We start from the raw sequence: 24,144 nt of genomic DNA on the forward strand, positions 1-24,144 counted from the left end.
ACCCAAAGAGTCGGGCCATTTGGGATAAAAACAGCCCTTTTTGTGGTGGCAAAGAATTGGAAATCCAGTAAATGTCCTTCAATTGGGGAATGGCTTAGCAAACTGTGGTATATGTATGTCATGGAACACTACTGTTCTATTAGAAATCAGGAGGGACGGGATTTCAGGGAAACCTGGAGGGATTTGTATGAACTGATGCTGAGTGAGATGAGCAGAACCGGAAAAACACTGTACACCCTAACAGCAACATGGGAGTGATCTTCAACCTTGAAGGACTTGCTCATTCCATCAGTGCAACAATTGGGAACAATTTTTGGCTGTCTGCAAAGGAGAGTACCATCTGTATCCAGATAAGGAGCTGTGGAGTTTGAACAAAGTACAAGGACTATTCCCTTTAATTTGGAAAAAAAAAACCAGATATCTTATTGTCTGATCTTGTTACCTCTGAGAATTCTGTTCTGTTTAAGGATATGATTTCTCTCTCATCACACCCAAATTGGATCAAGGTAAAACATGGAAACAAAGTAAAGACTGACGGAGTGCTATCTGTGGGGTGGGGGTGGTGGAGGGAAGCAAGATTGGGGGAAAATTGTAAAACTCAAATAACATCTTTAATAAAAATTTAAAAAAGTGGGAAAAAAAAGAAAAAATGAATGCTTAAACTTATTAATTTAAAATTTTAAAAATATATAATAAAATGAAAAAGGTATTAGACATCATTTTAAAACTACAACCTCTCTTTAAAAAAATTTAAATTGTTGTTGGTGTTTGTCCTTCATTCTCAAAGAAGACCATGACATCAGGGAGGTGATGTCATGACAAGCACATGAATTGGATTTCAGTAAGGGTGTGCTGTGCTAAGTCAGCCTCACTTAGTCCTTTGGAGCCTTTTGGGTTCAGTAACTAGATATGAATTAGAATGACTGGAGATGACTCTGGATGTGAGACAATTAGAATTAAGTGACTTACTCAAAATCACATAGTTAGTAGGTGCTAAGTGTCTGAGACTGGATTTGAACTCTTGTCCTCCTGACTCCAAAGCCAATGCAGTGCCACCTAACTGTCCTTTTAAAATATATATATATATATATATATATATATATATATGTTTGCAAATTATCTTCTTTCACTTATTTATGTTATCATCTCCATGATTCTGCCCAAAGTTTATGCTTGAACTCTAATGTAATAAAAACAGCAAAAAGTAACCTTTTATTTTGATATTTACATAATTTTTATAATTTTAAATAATTTATAAAATATTCTCTTACATCAGGACCCAAAATAAACAAAAATGTGCTTCTTTTTATATTTCTTGTAGTTAGTTGTGCATCATAAGGAAATATGCAAAACTAGACTGAAGTCATAAGGATCTGGAAGGGATCCAAATTTATTTGGAGACACAAAATGATATTTGTCATTTTTCCCCACTCCTTTTGACTTCGTTTGGAGTCAAAAGATACCGCTGATACTAAAGTGGTTTGGCATTTGTTTCTCTGATTTATTTTACAGATGAAGAACTGAAGTAAATTCGTTTAAGTTACTTGTCAAGGTTACACAGCTAGTATCTGAGGCCAGATTTGAATTCATGAAGGTGAGGCTTTTCTGATTCCAAAGTGAGAAGAGTTTTATAAGTAAACCACAAAACTCAAGGGAGAAACAATAAGGATGTTAACACTATAATTGGTAGAGTTAAAATGCATATTAATCCTTTTGTTATAAACAAACTTTCTTTTTTTTTAGGGCATGAACGTTGTAAAGCTATGAAAGTTAAATATGGGAGGGACTTAAAAACAAAGATATAAATTGAATTGGGATGTGATAACAAAAATAAAAACATTTTATGACAAGACAAAGAAAGAATTAGTCCTAACTTATTTAGATTCATATCTAATCCCATGTCTCCATTCTCAATTTTAACCTCATAATTTTATATTAGCAGTGCATCAGCAAATATATGGTAAATTCTGATGAGTTTGTTAGTATTGTTGCTATGAGATTAACTAATCAGAAATTATTTTATTATCACTACAGGCACTGGTGTTAGATCCTTTTTATAAATTAAATTTTCCCATTTATATAAGGGAGGGAGTAGATTATAAGATCCTGAATTTAGAATGAGAAGGGACCTTAATGTCCTCTCATATGAAATCCTATTTTAAAGGTTCAGAAACTGAGGCCCAGTGAGGTTGAATGACCTGTCCATGATCACACAGTGAGTGGTAGGTCTTGGAATCAAATTCTGGTCCAATGACTCAAATTTAGTGCTTTTTCTGCTGCATCACATTCTCAACATATATACTTCATATGAGAATTCAATAACCTCTGGCATTGGTATTTCTAGAAGAGGAAAGAATTCATATGTCCTATCATAGATTCAACTTGTCTTATACCCTTGTAGCACAGATTTATCTGCTCTAAAACCTTTATTTCTTGACTGTCACACAGTGACTAACATCCTATGATCGTCATTTGCTTGAGTGAACTTCCCCTATTATTTTGGATACATAAGATCTTTTAATGTAACAGATGAGGCAAAGGAACCAGCCCTAGTCCTTGATAAAAGAGGTAGGCAAGGAGAATAAATAGTGCCAGAAAAAGTATTCTGTAGTTATAATAATGGCCCCAGAAAGACTGGATCAAAAACTCAATGAAAATTAAACTTAAGTGGGAATATTAGATATCAGCAATTAGGAACAAATCTCTTGATTTTAAGGCATCATTCACTCAAGGCAAAAGAGTGACTCATGGGCTTATTAACATACAAGCAAAAAGGGATAATGAAGGTAGAGATAGACTGTAGTAAATAAATGTTGTGTGCAGCATGGTATCTAAAACTCAGAGGCCCTACTGAAAAATATGTTGAATCTCACAGAGATTAGGACTATAAAGGGAAAAAATGTAAGTAGGAATGCAGAAGCTTTGTGTTTACCTTATTAGCACATGCCATATTTCTTTAGAAACACATCTAGAGATTCATAGATTTCTACAACCATTTGTAGGAGAAATTTAAAGAGAAATTCAATGAATTGCTGGAAGAATGCTAATGATGGCATGTATCAAGGGGCTAAGGCAGAGACAGTTCTAGTGCATTTGCAAAGCTAGTTAAAACAGTTAGAAGCCCCAGATGGGGGAATCCTTTTTTAGGTGGTTAAGATAATTATTTATATACACATAACAACAAAAATCTGAATTGTCATTGCAACTATACTCTAAGAATGTCTGAAAGGAACATAATGAAATTTCTAAAATAATTAGACTTTGTAAACCAGATCTATACCCAAACCACTTTGGAAGTAACTAGATCTCACCTTTGGGGCAGAACCTTATCTATTGGCCTTAGGAAAATGATAAAATTTGAGTTCAAGAATAGGCTAGCTTCAGTAGCCACCTGGGTGCAAATGGATTTTGAAAATGGCAAGAGTAGATGTGGATATGTGGGACTTTAGTTTCATGCAAATCAAATTGCTAGTATCAAAAATAAAAAGGGTGAACCCACCACCAATGAGGAGAAAAATAAAGTAATAATTCAGAGCTATTTTTCCCAATTGTATGCTAGTAAATTTGACAATATAAGTAAAATGGATGACTATTTACAAAAATAAAAGATACCCAGATTAATAGAAGAGAAAATAAAATACTTTAATTCATTTTGAGAAAAAAATTGAAGAATCCATCAATAGACTCCATGAGAAAAAAAATCTCCAGGGTCAAATGGATTTACAAAACATTTAAGGAAGAATTAATTTTAATTCTATATAAACTAATATAATAGAAGAATTTTTGCCAAATTCATTTTATGACACCAGAATGGTACTGCTACCTAAAGCAGAAAGAACCAAAACAAAGAAAATGTTAGACCAATCTCCTTTATGAATATTGACATAAAAAGTTAGATAAAATTTTAGCAAAGAAATGACTAAGTTATTACTATGATAATACATCCTGATAATACATACAACATCAGATGGGATGGTTCAATATTGGGAAAAAAATCAACATAGCTGATCATATTAATAACAATATTAACAGAAATCATGCGATTATCTCAAAAGATGCTTTTACAAAATATAGCATCTATTCCTATTAAAAACACTAGAGAATACAGGAATAAATGCAGTTTTCTTACCATATTAAGCAATATCTAAAACCATCAGCAAGCATTATATGTAATGGGGATAACCTAGCAGAATTTTCAGTAAGATCAAGAGTAAAACAAGGATGTCCATTATCACCATTACAATTCAATACTGTATTAGAAATATTAGCTTTAGCACTGAGAAGACAAAGAAATTGAAGGAATTAGAACAGGTAATGAGAAACAAAACTTCCACTCTCTGAAAATGACATGATGGTTATACATAGACAACCCTAAAATATCAACTAAGAAACTTGAAACAATTAACAACTTTAGCAATGAGGCAGGATATAAAATAAACCCACATAAATCATGAACATATATATATATATATATATATATATATGCATATATATAACTAATAAAGCCCAAGAGCAAGAGATATAAAGAAAAATTCCATTTAATTTTTTTTACTTTTATTTTTCTTTAAATTTAAGGCAATGGGGTTAAGTGACTTTCCCAAGGTCACACTGCCAGAGAATTATTAAGTGTCTGAGGCTGCATTTGAACTCAGGTCCTCTTAACTCCAGGGCTGGTGCTCTACTGCGCCACCTAGCTGCCCTAGAAATTCTATTTAAAGTAACTTTAGATAAGATTAAATACTTGGAAATCTACCTCCCAAGACAAACACAGAAGCTATATGAACACAATTACAAAAGACTTTTCACACAATTAAAGTCAGATCTAAGCAAATGGAAAATTGTCAATTGCTCCTGGTTAGACTGAGCTAATATAATAAAGATGACTGTTCCACCCAAATTAAATTATTTATTCAGTGCAATACCAGTAAGGTTACCCCAAAAACCCCCCAATTTTACAGAGCTAAAAATAGCAACACTCTTCTGAAGCAACTTAAGGTGAAGAATATCAAGGAAATTGATGGAAAAAAGTACAAAAGAAACAGATTTGATAAGCCCAAAGACAATAACTTGTAGGATAAGGACTCACTGTTCAACAAAAACTTCTGGGAAAATAGAAAAATAGTATGTTAAAAAAATAGACATAGACTTACATCTCACACCCTATACCAATATAAGATTGAAGAGTACATACAGAATTTAGACTTAAAGGATGATACCATAGATCAATTAAGGGAACAAGCTGGTGCAGTGGATAGAGCACTGCTCCTGGAGTCAGGAAGATCTGAGTCCAAATTCAGTCTCAGACATTTAATAATTGACTAGTTTGGGCAAGTCACTTAACCCCATTGCCTTGCAAAAAAAACCCCAAACAAACAAAAAGAGAACAAGTAATACTTTATCTTTCAGATCTTTGGAGAAAGGAGTTTATGACCAAACAAGAAATAGAAAACATTATTATTTTGACTATATTAAATTAAAAAGCTTTTGTACAATGCAGCCAAAATCAGAAGGAATGCAGAAAGCTTGGAAATTATTTTCACAACTACTGTTTCTGATAAAGGATTCATTTCTAAAATATATAGAGAACTGAATCAAATTTATAAGATTACAAATGATTACCCAATTGATGGGTGGAGTGTCAAAGGATGGTCAAAGGATATAAACAGGCAGTTTTCTATCAAGAAATAAAAACTATTGGGGCAACTAGGTGGCACAGTGGATAGAGCACCAGCCCTGGAGTCAGCAGTACCTGAATTCAAATCCGGCCTCAGACACTTAATAATTACCTAGCTGTGTGGCCTTGGGCAAGCCACTTAACCCCATTGCCTTGCAAAAAAAAAACTATTTATAGTCATACAAAAAAGTTCCAAATCATTATTAATTAGAGATATACAAATTAAAACAACTATGAGGTATCACCTCACCCTATCAGTTTAGGAAAATGATCAGTGCTGGAGTGGAAGTCAGAAAATTTGGACACTAATGACTTGTTGGTGAACTTGTGAACTGATCTAGTCATTCTGGAGAGCAATTTGGTTATTCATCCAAAGGGCAATAAGATTGCATACCCTTTGATCCAGCAATACTACTACTACTAGGTCTATATACCAAAGAGATCATAAACATTGAGAACAGAAATACATATATCAGAAGAATGTAAGATTTATCATCAGTAAGAAAATGGACTCCCAGAAAGAAGATTGGTAAAATTTTAAATAACTATTTCAGTATTTTAAATATAAAATTTTAAATGCATATTTATTTTAGTCTATCCCTGGGATTCAATTCTCAGTTTCATATACAATTATGCTTTTAGGGAGATTGAATCTTTAAGTCTCATGTTCAAAAAGTGTATAGCATCTCTTTTTGCAGTGGCAAAGCACTGGAAATTGGGAGAATGCCCATTGATTGAGGAATGACTGAATGAGTTATGTCATATACATGTTATGGAGTACTATTGTTCAGTAAGAAATTATGAGTGGCTGGAATTAAGAGAAGCATGGAAAGAAATGCATGAATTGATGCTGAATGAAGTGAGCAGATCTAAGAGAATATTATATACTTTAATAACAATATTGTGAGATGATCAACTATGATGGAAGCAGTTCCTCTTAGCAGTTCAGTGATCAAGACAATCCCTGGATCTATACAATCCTACAAGGGAATGGAGTTTCAGAGTAAAATATGACTAATAATATTGTTTACATTATTATAACAACACAAACCTTTAAGCCTTTAAGAGTAGATCCATTTTGGTTCCTTTCTGCTTGATGATGCCCCTTATGTCAACTGTTCAGTGTAGCTCAGGACCTGCATAGGCTTCATTATCTATTTGAAAATTTTTATTTCTGCCTCTCCCTCTGAGAACATTGTAAACAAGACCCACAGCCTTCCAGATTCATGTTTAAGTTTTTCTTTATTCATACAAGATCCAACCCTTCAAGCACACATTACAAAATACTGTGCAAATCATTTCAAGTTATGTCCCCTCTATCCTCAAGATACAAGATGTCAAGCTAGAATATTAAATGAAATGGAAACAAATGCACATATCGGGAGAATGTAAGATTTATCATCAATAAGTAGATGGACTCCTAGAATGAAGATTGCTAAAATTTTAAATCCTTATTTCAGCATTTTAAGTATAGAATTTTAAATGCATATTTATTTTAGTCCATCCCTGGGATTCAATTCTCAGTTTCATATACAATTATGTTTTTAGGGAGATTGAATCTTTAAGTTTGTTTTGTAAAAGTAGTGTAGTTATCTCTAAACCTTTTGGGTACACAAAACTTACTTGTAACTATGATGATTTCATCCCTTATTTCACATAACATGTTTGTATATGTATATATGTGTGTATGTGTGTGTGTGAATTTCAAAATTTCATCTTATTTTGTACTGTGTTTTATGTATTTCAAATGTCAAACTTACCAACATTCTATCAATATGTTCCTTTAAAAATATGGCAACTTTTCTTGTGTTTTGAACAGCTCTTTGATAAAGCAAAGTTGTAGCACCCCAGTTCCAGTCTACTACAATTATATTCACATCTTCTTTTTTCAACAAACGTTCAAGAAAGGTAGAAAGCCAACTTGGGGGTGAACCTGTTGGTCTGTATCCATGAATAATCCAGACAGTTTTCTTAGTGATGTTGAAATTAGTACTGAGTTTATAATTCTGTCCAAATACAGGTTCCCCACAATTAGTGATTGGTTTTGTGTACATTATAATTTTTGTTTTAAGTCTTGGCTTAAATAAATCAATGAAGGCATCTCCTAAATTCAGATCACTGAATTTAAGGCATCTTGTTCTTTTATCTGAAATACAAAACATTGAAATTAAGCAGAAAGTGGACTGAAATGTCCTTTTATTGTTATTGTTTTGTAGGAATCTAAAAACTTAAAAATAGAATCTTAGTGAAAAATATTTTAATCATTCATTTTGATTCTATTTTTAACGTAAGTCACAGATTTAATAATTTTAAGTTTTTAATATTCTCATCAAATGGTATCCTTTGACACACTAAATTCAGAGTATCTCAGAGAGTTTATGTGTTTAGATTGCTCCTGATTCTCATGTAGATCTTTATTTCCCTCACAAGCACTGTGCTAACAAAGAATGAATCAAAGAAAATGTTTACTATACATAATAAAGAATATAGAAAGGACTCATTCCTGAACATGCAGATAAGAAAATGCTTCCCTCTGTTAAAATGCATTTAAACTAGAGTTCAGTATAGCTGTTCTAGATTTATACCACCATACTGAGGTTCAGACCTCCATATTCAGATAAAATTTAAGAAAGACTTCTGCAAAGATGTCTGAGCAAGAGAATTTATACAAACCAAAGTGCCCATTATATATGCATATATATATATGTATATATATATATATATATATATATATATATATATAAAAGAAAAATAGGAAATAAAGAAAAAGGATACATCCATAGCCTCTCCACAAGGAAATCTCCACAGCAAAAGCTATAGAAATTAGTAAACAAGGAATAATTCCTAATACAATTAATAATTTTTTGGGGGGGAGTGAAATAATACCAGGAGAAATTTCTATAAGAAGAGGATAATTTTCCTCAAAAACTAAGATACCAGAAAAGACAATTAATTGCATAAAAGACTGTAGGAGTAGTTGAAAAGGTTAATTAAATTGCAAACAAAATTACAGGATGAAATTAGAATTCAGTAAAAATTAAAAAGACTAACATACATTAGAACAAAAAATACAAATTAGACAATTTAAAAAATTGAACAATGAATGAAATGAATAATGGAATGTGTGATATTAAAAATTCATTGACAAAAAATAAGAACAAAATCTAACATTAATCTAATTAGAAAAATTAATGTGGGGTGGCTAGGTGGTGCAGTGGATAAAGCACTGTGGATAAAGTCAGGTTCAAATCCGGTCTCAGACACTTAATATTTACCTAGCTGTGTGGCCTTGGGCAAGCCACTTAATCCCCGGTTGCCTTGAAAAAAAAACCTAAAAAAAAAAAGAAAAATTAATGTGACCTCTACACTTAAAACAAAAGTTGACCTGCAAATTAACAGATTTTCGATGACTGACAAATCATCCAGTTTCCAGAAAAAAAATATGATGAAGCAAAATTTTAAATATCATGTTTTATAAAGTCAGGAAATAAATTCTTAGAAATCCTTAACCAGAGAACTAAGTAAAGCTTACTAAACTCCACAAAACACCAGTAGAAAGGAATCTCAGGTTTAAGTTAGCAAAATTTAAGTTTTTGTTTTTTGCAAGGCAATGGAGTTAAGTGATTTGCCTAAGGTCACACAGCTAGGTAATTATTAAGTGTCAGGTCTGATTTGAACTCAGCTTCTTCTGATTCCAGGGCTGGTGTTCTATGCATTGTACCACCTAGCTGCCTTAACCAGAAATGAAGTTTTCAAGCTTCATAGCTACTTTGTCATAAAAAATAAATTGCAACTTTTCTTGCAAGGAAAAGATAGATAATACACTAAACTCCAGATGGAATTCTCAGGTTTATTAATCATCATTTTGAAAAATGTTCTTGATAACTGGAACATGGAGGAGTGGAAACAAGATGACAGAGAAAAGTCAAGGACTTACCTAAGCTCTCCTAAATTCTCCTCTAAACAACTTTAAATAATGTCTCAAAATGTATTCTGGGGTGACAAAACCCACAAAAGGATGAGGAGAAACATTTTTTAGTCCAAGACAACTTTGAAACATTTTCTAGTCCAAGACAACTTTGAAGGTCAGCAGAAAAGGTCTATGAAACTGAGGTGAGAGGGAGCATAGCTCAACTCAGGCTATATCAGTGCAGGCTATACCATATAAACCCAGTAGCAGACCTCAGAGGTGATTGAGTCAGTAGAGGCACAAAATGAAGATTGAGAAAGAGGTCCCCTTATCCAGGAGCAGAGCTCAACTTTAATATAAAGTTAAAAGTAAAGAAACAGACTGGAAAAATGAGCAAAAAACAACAAAAAAGATCCTGATTATGGAAAATTACTGTAGTGTCAGGAAAGATTAGAATACGACAAAGCCAAAGCTGTTATATTCAAAGTGTCAAAGAAAAATATGAATTAGTCTCAGGCCTAAAAATAATTACTAAAAGAGCTCAAACAGGAGTTTAAATATCTAAGAAGTATTGAAGAAAAATTTTGGGGAAAAATGACGGAGAGGCAAGAAAATCATGAAAAAAGTCAACAAAGGGGCACAAAAAATGCTAAAGAAATTGACACCTTCAAAAAACAGAATAGGCTAGGAATATTATAATCAAATCCCAGAGCTGCCAGCTAAAGGAGAAAATATTGCAAGCAGCAAGGAAGAAACAGTTCAAACACAATGAAACACATGCCAACACAGGATTTAGCAATTTCTACACACTAAAGGACCAATTGACTTGAAATATGCTATTTGGGAGAGCAAAGGAGTTTAAATTACAACTACGAATCACCTAGAAAGTTAAAAACTGAGAGTTATCCTTTGGGAGGGGGGAAATATTTGATGAATAGAGGACTTTCAAACACTAATGATGAAAAGACCTAAACTGATAAGAAAATTTGATTTTTAAATATAAAACTAATAGAAGTTTGAAAAAGTAAATAGGAAAAAGAAATATTAAGAGATTCAATTAAGGTTACATTGTTAACATGCCTACATGGAAAGATACTTATAACTTTATTATCATTAGAATTTTTTATTTATTCAGTTATTATCATCATTAGAACATTTGTAAGGGGAATACACAGAGGGCACAGGTGTTAATTGAATGTGATGGGATGATACAAAAAAAAAATAAAGGGTAAGATAGAGTGATTTACTGGAAGAAAGGGGAAAGGAGAGAAGAATGGGGAAAATTATCTTCCATAAAAGAGGGATGGATGAACTTTTACAGTAAGAGGGTAAGATGAAGGAAGAGGAGCATTTGAATCTTACTCTCTCATTGGAATTGACTCAAAAAGAGAATAAAATGACACACTCAGTTGGGTATAGAAATCTATTTTGCTCTACAGGAAAGAAGAGGAAGAGGATAAGAGAAGGGAAGAACTGATAGAAAAGAGGACAGATTGGGAAAGGCAGAAACTGGAGCAAAATACTTTTGAGAATAATCAAAGTGAAAGGAGAGAGAGTGTAAGATAAACAGGAAAGGAAAAAGCATGAAGGTAAATACAAAGTTAGAAATCATATTTGTGAAAAAAATTACAGGAAATATTTCTGATAAAGGCCTTATTTCTCAACTATATAGAAAACTGAATCAAATTTATAAAAATAAGAGCCATTCTTCAATTATTAAATGATTGAAGTATATGTTTAAGCTGTTTTCTGGCAAAGTAGTAAAATGCTATCTATAATCAAACAAAAATTACTCTACATAATTTCTAATTAATGAAATGAAAATTAAAACAAACATAAGATTCCACTCCTCACTTATTTTATTGGCTAAAAGGACAGAAAAGTAAAAATGATGAATATTGGAAGGGATGGGGGAAAATTAGGCCACTAAAAGCACTGAAATGAAGAGAGGAATTACCTATTCATGGATAAAAGAAATTTTTAATTATCAGTCTTTATTATAGTTAATTATGTCACAATAAAAATGAAAATATATTTAGAGTAGATGAATATTTAAGAAATATGTGGAATACATATTAATAATAATTGGAAAGAGAGAATTTAAATAATCCAGTATCAGGAGAAATCAAATCATAACAAATAAAGTCTCAAAGGAAATAAAATTTTATCATTCACATGAAATTGAAAATGAATTTTATCAAACAGAAGGAGTAACTTCTATGCTATAAAAATTCTTTTTTCAAATTTTATTTTATTTTCAGGCTTAAATTCTCTTCCTCCTCACTCCCCTAACCTTAACCATTGAGAAGGCATGAAAAATAAAACTTGTTGCAAATACATATAGACAGACAAAACAAACTTTCAAATTGTCTATGTTCAAAACAATAAAAGAAAGAGAAGAAAAATATATTTTACTGTCTTTATTCCATCAACAATATCATGACCATATCCCATCATATTCAAATATCAAAATTTGTACAGCCATTATCCAAATGATGGGCATTCCCTTAATTTCCAGCACAAAAAGAGTGACTAAAATTTTTATACATTTGGATCCTTTTTCTTTTCTTTGATCTCTTAAAGATATAGATGGAGTAGTGATATCAATGGGTAAAAAGCAATATTCAATTTACAGATTTTGGAACATAGTTTCAAGTTGCTTTCCAGTGTGACTGAACTTCCTAGCTGCAACACCAATACATTAACATACTGATTTCCTATATTCCTTCCAGAATTTACCATTTTCCTTTTTTGCCATCTTAGCATATTTGATGGTTATGAAGTCATACCTTAGAGTTTAATTTCTATTCCCCTAATTATTAGAGATTTTCATATAGCTATTTATACTTTGAATTTCTCTTTTGAAAATTGCCTATTCATATTTTATGATTTTATCAATTATAGAATGACTCTTTTTCTTGTGAATTTTACTTCATTTCCTATATATCTTAGAAATGAGATATTATTAGAGAAATTTGTAAAAAAAATAATCATTTCCTGTTTTCTTCTAATTTTAGATATAATGATTCAGTTGTACAAAATTTTTTTTAAATTTCAGAAAACCAAATTATACATTTTACCTATCATTTGCTTATTATGTCAACTTTATGACTAAGTCATATACCTATTTTTAGATTATTGTTATGTACAGTGTGAGATATTGTTCTACATCTAATTTCTGCTGGGCTATACTTAATTTTCCCCTACAGTTTTTGCAGAATAGCAAATTCTTGAACCAGTAGCCAGCACTGTAGAGTTTATTACAATGTGAGTTCATTTGCTTCTTTTTATGAGATAACAAATTAATTCCACTGATCTGTCACTCTATTTCCTACTGAGAATGAAATTGTTTGACTATAAATTTGTAGAATAGTTTGAGATTAGGTATTCATAGATTCTCTTCCTTTCCAAATTTTTTGGGGGGTTTGCAGGGCAATGGGGTTAAGTGACTTGCCCAAGATCACACAGCTAGGTAATTATTAAGTGTCTGAGGTGGGATTTGAACTCAGGTTCTTCTGATTCCAGGGTCAGTGCTCTATCCACTGCACCATCTAGCTGCCCCTACCTTTCCAATTTTTACATTGCTTTCATTGGTATTCTTGACATGTTGCTCTGCCAGATGAGTATCATTATTATTTTTTTAGCTTTATAAGGAATTTTTTCAGTAATTTATTGGTATGGTATTGAATAAGTAAATTAATATTTTTATTATATTGTTTCAACTCATCCATGAGCAATTAATATTTCTCAAATTATTTAAATCTTGCATAAAAATATTTTGTAATTGTGTTCATATGGGTTTTTTTTGAAGATTTAAAAAAATTTATTTAACAGCAATGGGGTTAAGTGACTTGCCCAAGGTCACACAGCTAGGCAATTATTAAGGGTCTGAGACTGGATTTGAACCTAGATCCTCCTGTGACTCCAGGGCCAGTGAGTGCTTAGTCCACTGTGCCATCTAACTGCCCCAAATTTGTTCATCTTTACTTTGATTTTCAGGTTTTCTATATTGATATTTTATTAGAGGGTTTTAATTTATTAGTGTTCTAATTATTTTAACTGTATTCTAATTTGGTGATTTGATCATTCTCTATTTAACAAAAGCATTTGGAATTATAAGTTTTCCCTTAAACTGCAACCTATTATTTTTTGTATTCTCTGTGAGGACTTCAAAAAGGCCTGGAAAAACTTACTTGAATTGATTCAAGGTGAAGGAAGTAGAACCAACACATTGTACACATTAATAGCAACATTGTGTGAGGATCAATTTCTTGTAACTGCATTTATATTGATACAATTCTTATGAGTTACAAGTATCATCTACCTGTGCAGAGATGCAAAGAGTTTAGCTGTATTGAATTCCTTAAGTTTTCTCATTCCTTTTTTTGACTTTTTAATGCTTCTCTTGAATCTTATATTTGAAAATAGAAGTTTTTTAGTTCCTCTCAGAAGTTCAATGATCAAAGACAATTCTAAAAGGCTTGTGATGGAAGATACCATTCACATCCATAGGGGAAAACTACGGAATCTGAATGTAGAGATCAAAGCTTACTATTTTTGCTTTTTAAAATTTGTTTGTTGTTCTGTCTTTCTCATGGGTTTTCCTTTTAGTTCTAATTCTTCTTTCATAACACGACTCATATGAAAGCATATTAAACATGATTGTACATGTATAACCTATTTTTCACTGTCATGGGGGTGAGGGAAAGGAGAGACCTAGAAATATGAAACTCAAAAGCTTACAAAAAAGATGAATGTTGAAATGTTTGGTAAATTGTAGTGCAAAACATGCCCTTTGATCCAGCAATATCACTACTGGGTCTAGACCTGAAGAAATGATGAAAAAGGGTAAAAAAAATCACTTGTACAAAAATATTCATAGCATCCCTGTTTGTGGTGGCAAAGAATTGGAAATCAAGTAAATGTCCTTCAATTGGGGAATGACTTAGCAAACTGTGGTATATGTATGTCATGGAACACTATTGTTCTATTAGAAACCAGGAGAGATGGGAATTCAGGGAAGCCTTAAAGGATTTGCATGAACTGATGCTGAGTGAGATGAGCAGAACCAGAAAAACACTGTACACCCTAACAGCAACATGGGGGTGATGTTCAACCTTGAAGGACTTGCTCATTCCATCAGTGCAACAATGGAGAATATCATCTGTATCCAGAAACACAATTGTGGAGTTTGAACAAAGACCAAGGACTGTTACCTTAAATTTAGGGGGGAAAACTGATATCTTATTGTCTGATCTTACTATCTCTTATACTTTGTTTCTTCCTTAAGGATATGATTTCTCTCTCATCACACTTAATTTGGATCAATGTATACCATGGAAACAATGTAAAGACTGACAAATTGCCTTCTGTGGGAGGTGGGGGAGGGAAGTAAGATTGGGGGAAAATTGTAAATCTCAAAATAAATAAAATCTTTAATTTTAAAAAAATTAACAAAATAAAAAAAGAAATAGTGCTCCTTTCTATTCCCATAAAATATTATACTCCTATTAAAGGAGTTGATAATCACACATTGTTGCTCTTACCATATCTAACTTTTCTAAAATTCTATTTAGGACTCTAACTTCTCTATGGCTAATTTTGTTTATTTGTTTGATTGGTCGAGGTCTCAGAATCCTAAATTGAGATCCCTTCCCATTTTGTATTACTATTTCTTCCTACAACTTATACTTTTCCTTTAAGAATTTAGAAAATATCCTTTGGGTGTAAATGTGTTTAGTAGTGATATTAATTCATTGTCTATGTATACTTCAGCAAAATGCAGTTTTTCTGTTTATCTCTTTTCATCAGTTCCATTTCTGTTTTTGCTTTGTGTGAAATTATATTTGCAATTTCTACCTTTTTTACTTCAGTTGGGTTATAATAGATTCTCTTCCAGCCCCTTATTTTCACAATATTTATCTTTTAGTTTCAAGCATGTTTCTTTTACAAGATATTTTTGGACTCTGATGTATAATTCATTCTTCTGTACTCTTCAAGTTTGTGGATGAATTAATCCAATTCACATTGGCAGCTATGATTGGTAACTGTGTATTTATTTCCCTCTATCCTATTCTGTTAAACTTCTATTTCATCTCTAGCCTTTTCTTTAAGAATAATTAAACTTGGTCAAAAAACAAATACACAAACAAATCAAAAGTCCATTTTCTACAAGTCCAGTTGGGTACCTTTCTTTTGAAGATCCAATTTGGGGAAATCTGGTTCAAATGGATATTAATTCAATGCCTTAGTCACCTTAATGATAGAGTTGCTAAGGTATTTCCAGCTAAATATTCTGACTAGCTCAAAAGAGGGGGAAATGAGCATTACAGAGTGAGAAAGTTTATATCAGAAAAGAACTTTTTCCATTTCCAAGTCAAATCAGTCTGTCATTTGAAGTCAGTGGACCTCAGTCTGGCTTTCTAGCAAATTTGGGATTGACTCAATGCAAAAAGGTGCCTCCATATCTCCAGTAAAATTTGAACTTGAATATTCCTTTCTATATAAACTATGATTTTTACCTTTACATTTCCTTCTCCACACTTCTATGCTAGCAGGTTGGCTACCAGGTGTCAAAACTAGCTACAAATGGCAAACATAGTCACATGAGTCCCTTAGTTTTAAAAGTAGATAAATACTGCTGTCTATGTAAAGGCTTCTATCTCAAATGTAAATTGTCACTGGTTAGTAGATTGAACTTTGAAGAATAGAACTAAGGTGAAAGCTGCCATGAGTTGGTCAAAGGTACCTTAGGTAACCAGGATTATCTCGAAATGAATATCTTTGTTAGACCAGGGTTTCAAAACTCTGGGGTTGATACACACTCATAGAAACACACACATCACACTATACCACATTGTACTGCACCAGAATTATGTACCAGAAATAGGATAATTACAGCAGATTCTGAAAGATGAGCCAGAAACCAATGCAAGACCTTTTTTTAACTTCATGAAATAACAGAGAATAATAGTAAGAACTCTCACTTAGTGAACGCAGCCTTAACTCACTCACTCAATGAACCTGAAACTGTGATGTGGCAATGTGGCAACTTGACCTGACATATACCCCTGCCCCTTTAAGAGATGTCAGATACTGATTCTACCTTTCTATATGATATATACAATGATTTGGAGGGGTAATTTTATGAGGGAACAGAAAAATAGCATCTAATAAGTTTATATAACCTCAAAGGCTTTACCAAAAATAAGAAGTAGAAAGGAAATATTTGGAACTGAAATCATTCCAGACTCCTCTCTATTCTTGTAATTCCACAGTGACCATTATTACTTTGGAGAAGAAGAAAAAAAATGAAAATATCCTTTTTGTCCTAATCCCACATAATTTAGGCTTGGATAACAACTGGGAAAAGATACTCCTAACAAACAACTGTCAAAAGTCAATTTAATTCAATTCAATTTAATTCAACAGCTATTTATTATAAATGGAAAGAATGTCTAGCTCCAGGAATACAAAACCATCAATGAAATGAAACTTTAGTGAGCTGTGCTTTTCTGGAGGATACATGTATGCAGATTTTTAAAAATACAAATATGTACAAAATAATTTTGATGCCTCTATGAGAAAAAGCTAACAACTGAAGATTTCTGGAATGATTTCCCAAGGAAAAAGTACTCGACTCCCATTAGTCATAAAATGTATGTGTGTGTGTGTGTGTGTGTGTATGTGTGTGTGTGCATATATGTAAAATCATTCTATACATACTTCTATTCATCAGTACATAATAGATTTATTGTTTCTTGTGCAATGTTTTTTTTCTATCCTACTACATTATGGGAATTCTAGTTGTATTTCTTAAATTTAGAATAAAATTTAAAAACTAACTTTAAAAAAATGAAGTGCTATTTGAGCTAGGGAGCCAAGATTTCTAAGTGGTAGAGGAGAGCCTCTAAAAGCATAGACACAGGGATTAGAATATTTATGTGTTGTTGCTGTTCAGTCAATTCAGTTGTGTCCACTCTTTGTAACATTCATGGACCATATTGTCTGTGGGGTTTTCTTGGCAAAGATATCAGAATGCTTTGCCATTTCCTTCTCCAGTGCATTAAGCGAATTGTTCAAGGTCACACAGTTAAAAAAAGACTGAATTTGAACTTCCTGACTTCAGGTTAGCTCTCTATCCACTAAGCCATCTATATGCCCCAAATGTTGAATATAAGCAAGAAGGCCAGGTTTGCATGAACACTGTGTGTGTTAGGGAATGAAATGTGAAATTAGTCTATAAAGATAGGATGGAGTTATGATTAATGTTTGTTTTTATTCTAGAGGCCTAAGATTCTTGAATGGGAAATTACATATTCAAATCTGTTCTGTTGGAATTCTTTTTTTTTTAAATTCTACTCATCCTTTGGTATTGAAGAGGATCATACCAACTAACCAAATGATTGGAGGTATGTGGACAATTATGCTTATTATAGGGAGGGGTATACTGTGCAAAACATCCTTTCCATTTGCCTTTACCAGATCAGTCCATCCCAGGGTCTGATTTATAGGAAACAAGACTATTGGAGATGATCTGGTTGCTGTGGGAGTCTCTGGGTCTTAAATCAGTTTTGATTCCTCCCATATCAGTGAAGCACCATTTTACATCATCAACAGAGGGCAAGAACTAGCTTGTGATCTCTGGTGGCAGAATTTGATAATCAGGTACATCTTAACCTGTCCCTTGAAGAGCTAATCATCTGTATGGTCTTTTCTCTCAAACCTTTCATCTTTGAATTGTGAACTTCTCACCAGTATGATATGATTGGCAATAGCTTTAAAAATAGGATGATGTCAGTTTGTCATTTATAGGGCCATACTTCTCTGCTGTTAGTATACTCCCTAGAACTCAATCTCAGCAGACATTGCAGGACCTGGAATGCTTTTGAAGGCATGTGTCCCTCTCTTGGGATGAACCCATTTCAGGGTGGTCCTGCCCTATATAAAGAAAAGAGAACTCTCCCTGGGGCTCCTGCCAGCATCACTGGATTGATTATTTTCCTGCACTGTAAGTCTTGTGGCATCTGTTTCCACCACTCCCAATTTGGGGATCTGAACCTGATTCCATTTCGATTTTCTGAGGGTAATGGAGACCATTACCAATCCCTTTGGAATCACAATCTCCTATTTCTCAGGACTGATTGATCCATGCTCAGCTACTGTTCCAATGGAGCCTTTCTCCTCTTTTGCCTCCAAAGTTCTCATTTCAACAGGCTATAGGAGTATCAGTTTCACAGGTGTATGAATGATGGATTGAAGTTGGGAAAAACTAGAGGAAGTATAAGGCTATTTGGGAAGTAAATTCAATAGTATAAGCAATAGATGATAATGAGCTAGAATAGAGTGGTAGCTTCCAAGTGAAGAGAACAGAATGAATATAAGGGATCTAAAAAGAAAACTTATTACTTAGCAACTAATTAAAAGGGAGATAAGAAATGAAGTATTGAGGATTGCTCTGAAAGGATGGGGGTGCCCTATCTAAAAATAAGATAGTTAGGAAGAAGGATGATTTTTGGGAAAAGATTAGTTCCATTTGGGGTACACTCAGGTGTATGCTGGAAAATATTTAACAGATGACTTACTGAACACACCCACATACCCCCCATTTTAAACTTTATTTTGCTTTTTAAATATTTTCTCTGATTATGCCAAGTAAATCAGAAAAAAATCAAGTCTTAATTTCATTGATTTCCAAAGTATTAATGGATTAAAAATTTAACTATCAAAAATTAACAAACTTGATAGTTAAGAGAGCTGTTTTGAACTGACTTCAGCATGCTTCTAGGTTCTGATCTTGGATTTCTTTGAGAGGAACATATCAAAGGTTGATGTGGGACTGAAGATAAGGGGAGATTAAGTTAAGATTTATAGATTTTGGAGTCATCTGAAAAAAGAAATGATGATTGAACACATGTATGTATCTAATTTTATGTATGAGTTAGGGGGTGAGGGGATAGGACAGAGTCTTAGTGGATAGTCAACAAAATATGCAAATGATTACAAAGTGTTTATTTATTAACATTTTTTAAATATCACCTTCATTCCCCACCCCCAGCAAAGAAAAAGTTCAAAAAAGAAAGAGAAAAACTTTGGCAAAGTACATATCTATATGTATGCATGCATGTATGTATGTATATGTAATTAAAATTTTTTATTTTAATGAAATAAAACAAGCATAATTGTTCTTTAATCCATTCATTATTTAAAATTTGATTATTTTATATTCAATTAGCTTTTAATATGTTTTCTTTGTCACTTATGACATTAATTTTACTTCATTATGATCTGAAAAGGATACTTTTAGTATTTCTTCTTTTAATTATAAAAATTTTTTGCACTAATAATGATTAACCTTTGTAATGTAACATGAACTGCTGAAGTGTATCCCTCTCTATTTCTATTCAATTGTCTCCTGATAGCTATCATATCTAGTTTATCAAAAATTCTATTAATTTCTTTCACTTGTTTGTTATTTATTTTTATTGTTAGATTTATCTGGTTCTGATAGGGGAAGATTAAAGTCTTCTACCATTATAATACTACCATCTATGTCCACCTGTAATTCATATAACTTTTCTTTTAAAATTTTAGATGCTATGGTGTATGGTGCAATATAAATTTAGTATTGATTTTGTTTCATTGTCTATGGAACTTTTATCAAAGTGTGGTTACCCTCTTATCTCTTTTGTAAAAAATTTTATTTATTTAAAGCAATGGGGTTAAGTGATTTGCCCAAGGTCACATAGCTAGGCAATTATTAAGTGTCTGGGGCCAGATTTGGACTCAGGTACTCCTGACTCCAGAGATGGTGTTTTATCCACTGCACCACCTAGCTGCCCCTCTCTTTATCTCTTTTAATAAAATCTATTTTATTATAAATTTATCTGAGATTTATCTTCCCCTGCTTTCTGTTATGCATCAGAAGAAATGAAATAAATTTTATTTTAACTCCACATATATCTCTCATTTTAAAATATTTCTTGTTAACAACACATTGTTGGATTCTGATTTTTAATCCATTCTTCTATGCTTTACTGCTTTATGGGTGAGTTTATTACATTCACATCCAAAGTTATAACTGCAATTTGTAAATTTCCTACCAAGTTATTTTAATTATTTTCCTTCTTAGCTTATCTTTTCACCCAATCCTTGTTACTCTATCTTCTCCCCTTTTCCTCCTACCCTTTATTTTACAGACTACTCTAAAAGGACTTTTCTTATCTAATCACTCCACCCTCTCAATCTCATTCTAGTTACCCCATCCCCTAGTTTTCTTACCTCTCTAGAAGTTCAGAAGACTTCAAAACCTCTTCAGATCTATATCTTGTTTCCTCTTCAATGCACATAAGAGAAAACCTTCCACCTCCACCTGCTTCCTCCATAAATTCTTTCTTTCATGTCTCATTTTTATGAGATTTCTCCTTTTAACCTTTTTCATACCCAATTGCACTTTTTAGAATACCTCATCATACACATCTCAGACTTATTCTTTCAAATTTCCTTAGTAATAATATTGTTAAGAATACTATTATTATTCAAAATAACTATTACTAATATTAATAAAATTTTTATACATCAGAAGTAAATAATTTACTTTTAACCAATGTCCTGTAATCAGACTTTTAAGAATATTCTTGTATTTTTTCCTGGATCTTTCTGATCAAAATTTCCATTGATTCCTGAATTTTTTTTTCTAGAAATACCTTAATGTCTTTTTTTTTTTGTTTTTGTTTTTTGCAAGGCAAATGGGGTTAAGTGGCTTGCCCAAGGCCACATGGCTAGGTAATTATTAAGTGTCTGAGACCAGATTTAACCCAGGTACTCCTGACTCCAGGGTCAGTGCTTCATCCACTGTGCCACCTAGCCGCCCCCCCTTAATGTCTTTTTAGTTCATCAAATATTTTTTTTTCCATTCAGGATTATACTCAATTTTGTTGGATAAGTTGCTCTTGGATGCAATTCTAATTCATTTGCTCTTTGAAATATGATGTTCTAAGACCTTTTGTATTTTAGTGCAAAAGTTGATTGTTTTTCCATTGTATTTAATGTATGTACTGACTGGTTTATAATATTGTTAATAATGAGTCTTTTTCCAAATAGTCTTTTTTCCAGAATGAGATTATTTCCTAGGTAATTCAAATAAACACACATAATCCTTCAAAAGACACTTGATGTCTGATTCTGGGCAAGTCACTTAATCTCTGTTCACCTCAATTTCCTGATCCTAATACTATTTACCTCATAGGGTCATTTTAAGTATTAAATGGGATAACAAATGTAAAGTACTTTGATAAAACACAAATTAAATACAAGCTATAATTATTGTATTTAATATAAAGGGGAAAGAAGATAAGGGGAGGAAGTAGAGTGGTTTGACTAACCCTTCTATTTTTTAAAACAATAATACCCCCCCCCAGTTATTTGTCTATCTTTTGACTTTTCAGTGTTAATTCAGTGATTAAAGTGTCATTCAAAACTGGCTGCAAATTGTTACTGTTAAAACATCTGTTACAATATTTTATTTACCATTTTGCTAGAATAAAATTATTCATAAAAAAACAATCTTTCATAGTTTCATGTTCTGCCACCAGTTACATTAGAAACTCTGTACTAGTACTTAGCTGGTGTAACATCAGGAAGTCCTGATTATGAGAGTTAACTTTTAATCATATATATATTGAAATTGCATGAGAAGAGAAAACTAATTTTTTCTCACTTTGAGAAACCAATGTTCAAAGAACAATACCCAAGAACAAAATATAAAATAATCAATGAATAAAGAGAATATTTAGATTACAATTGTAAAAAAGAAAAAAATATAATAATAAAATTCTAACATTCCTTGGGAATGAGGGGTGCCAAAACTTTAAACACAAGGATAAACAAGTAAGTCATATTTTAAGATAGTATGATGATATCCTCATGAATAAAACAAATACATTTTATCTAACATATAAGTGTTCCACTATCATAAGCACTCACATGAAAATATTCATGGATGACTTTTCTTTGCCATAAAATGGTGTCTAACTAAAACATGAATTCTGTTTTAGATTCATACTAGAAAATAAATTGCACATAAAAGTCTAAATTCATGGTAAAATGTATTCTTATTCCATAGCAATCAAATACATATTCTGAATTTTAATACTGTCAAATATGCAGATTTAATACCATTTTGTCTGCTTTTATTTAAACATTATAAATAACTAATTTTTTGATAGAGATACAATGTATGAACAAATATAAGTAAACTGCTAATAGCTCTCTTACCAGAACTTGTCCAGCACATCAAACTGAGTAAGATGTATAACTTCAACATTTGTAACTGGTGAAAGGTAAAGTAAGTAACCAGATTCAAAAAGGAAATATGTTCCTTCATGGATCAACCTTCCTTCTTGCAGAAGAGTTACATTTCCCTCAAAAAAACTAAGTGAGTTGCAAGAAATGGTTGTAGTGTTAAAAAAAAAACTTGATTTTTTTAAACTTTTGCCCTCTAGTCTCCTCCCTCTTTGCTTAAGAAGTTGAGGTACTTTCTGTTCCCTTACTTTTAATTTGTGGTCCATGAACATTTTTCAAAACCATATTCTTTGCCAGTTATGCAGAATTTAGAAAAAATAGAAACTAATTGCATCATTCCTTGTGCCCTCATCAATGGAATGTCAAAAATAGACAAAGATTAGTATGTTGGAAGCTTATGGCACATCTGGTATTCAGCACAGTGAGACAGAATGGTAGTATTCAGAAGAATTCATGCTGTGTGCTTATTCTGATTGTAAAATTGGTCTTCAATTTGTCCCTGTAAGATATTTTTCATGCTTACCACTACTTTTATTCTTAAGTTCTGAGAGAATTGCAAAAAAAATAATCTGTTGCGAGCAAAGCCAAAATGACAGAGTTAAAGGAAGGAATTCCCACAAGTTCTCTCACAGACTACTCCAAATACCTTTAAATAATGACTATAACCAAATTCTGGAGTGGTAGAACATACAAAAAGACTGAGTGAAACAATTTTCCAGCCTAGGGCAACTTGGAAGATTCATGTGAAAGGTCTGTTACATCAGGGTTAGAAAGGACCTGCAGAGCAGCCAGGACCATGCAGGAGTAAATCAACTCCAGCCATCCAGGAACAGTCCATGGGGTACTGGGGTCCCTGGGGCTTCCTGAGTTTGTGGCAGCAGTGGTGGTTTCCAGATTTCTCAGTCCAAGGATTGCCAAGTGCAATTCAAAAAGGCACTGGGAAAACTCTGCCACATCAGAGTGAGAGTGGAGCCCAGTCCAGCGCAGGCTGGCTTTGGCATAAACCCAGCAGCTGTTTAAGAGTACTCAGGCCACCAATGGTAAGGAGGTCAGGGGAGCCTAAAGAGGTCTCTTTGCTATATCTGAGGCAAGACTTTTGCTTTGCCGATACTTGGATGTAAGTAGCAGTCTGGGTCCCAGTCTCAGAAAAAGGAACTTTATTGCCATAGAAAGGCAGGGATCGTCCTCATAGTTTCAGGGTAGAGGGGAGTGCTTGTGTAAGAAGGGAAGCAGACCCCCACTTTATCAAAGAGTTAAA

General features: G+C 32.7%; 1 protein-coding gene across 1 annotated transcript in view; it reads right to left on the minus strand.

Annotated features, from left to right (window-relative positions):
• LOC141520294 (lipase member I-like) overlaps positions 1 to 22,968 on the minus strand; it is a 71,753-nt gene extending 48,785 nt beyond the window's left edge. The window contains 2 exon segments of the mRNA XM_074232050.1: positions 7,435 to 7,820; positions 22,860 to 22,968. Of these exon segments, the coding sequence (XP_074088151.1) occupies positions 7,435 to 7,820; positions 22,860 to 22,968 (495 nt within the window).
• Positions 22,969 to 24,144: the final 1,176 nt, after the last annotated feature.

Source organism: Macrotis lagotis, chromosome 1, assembly GCF_037893015.1.
Source record: "Macrotis lagotis isolate mMagLag1 chromosome 1, bilby.v1.9.chrom.fasta, whole genome shotgun sequence".
Taxonomy (NCBI): domain Eukaryota; kingdom Metazoa; phylum Chordata; class Mammalia; order Peramelemorphia; family Peramelidae; genus Macrotis; species Macrotis lagotis.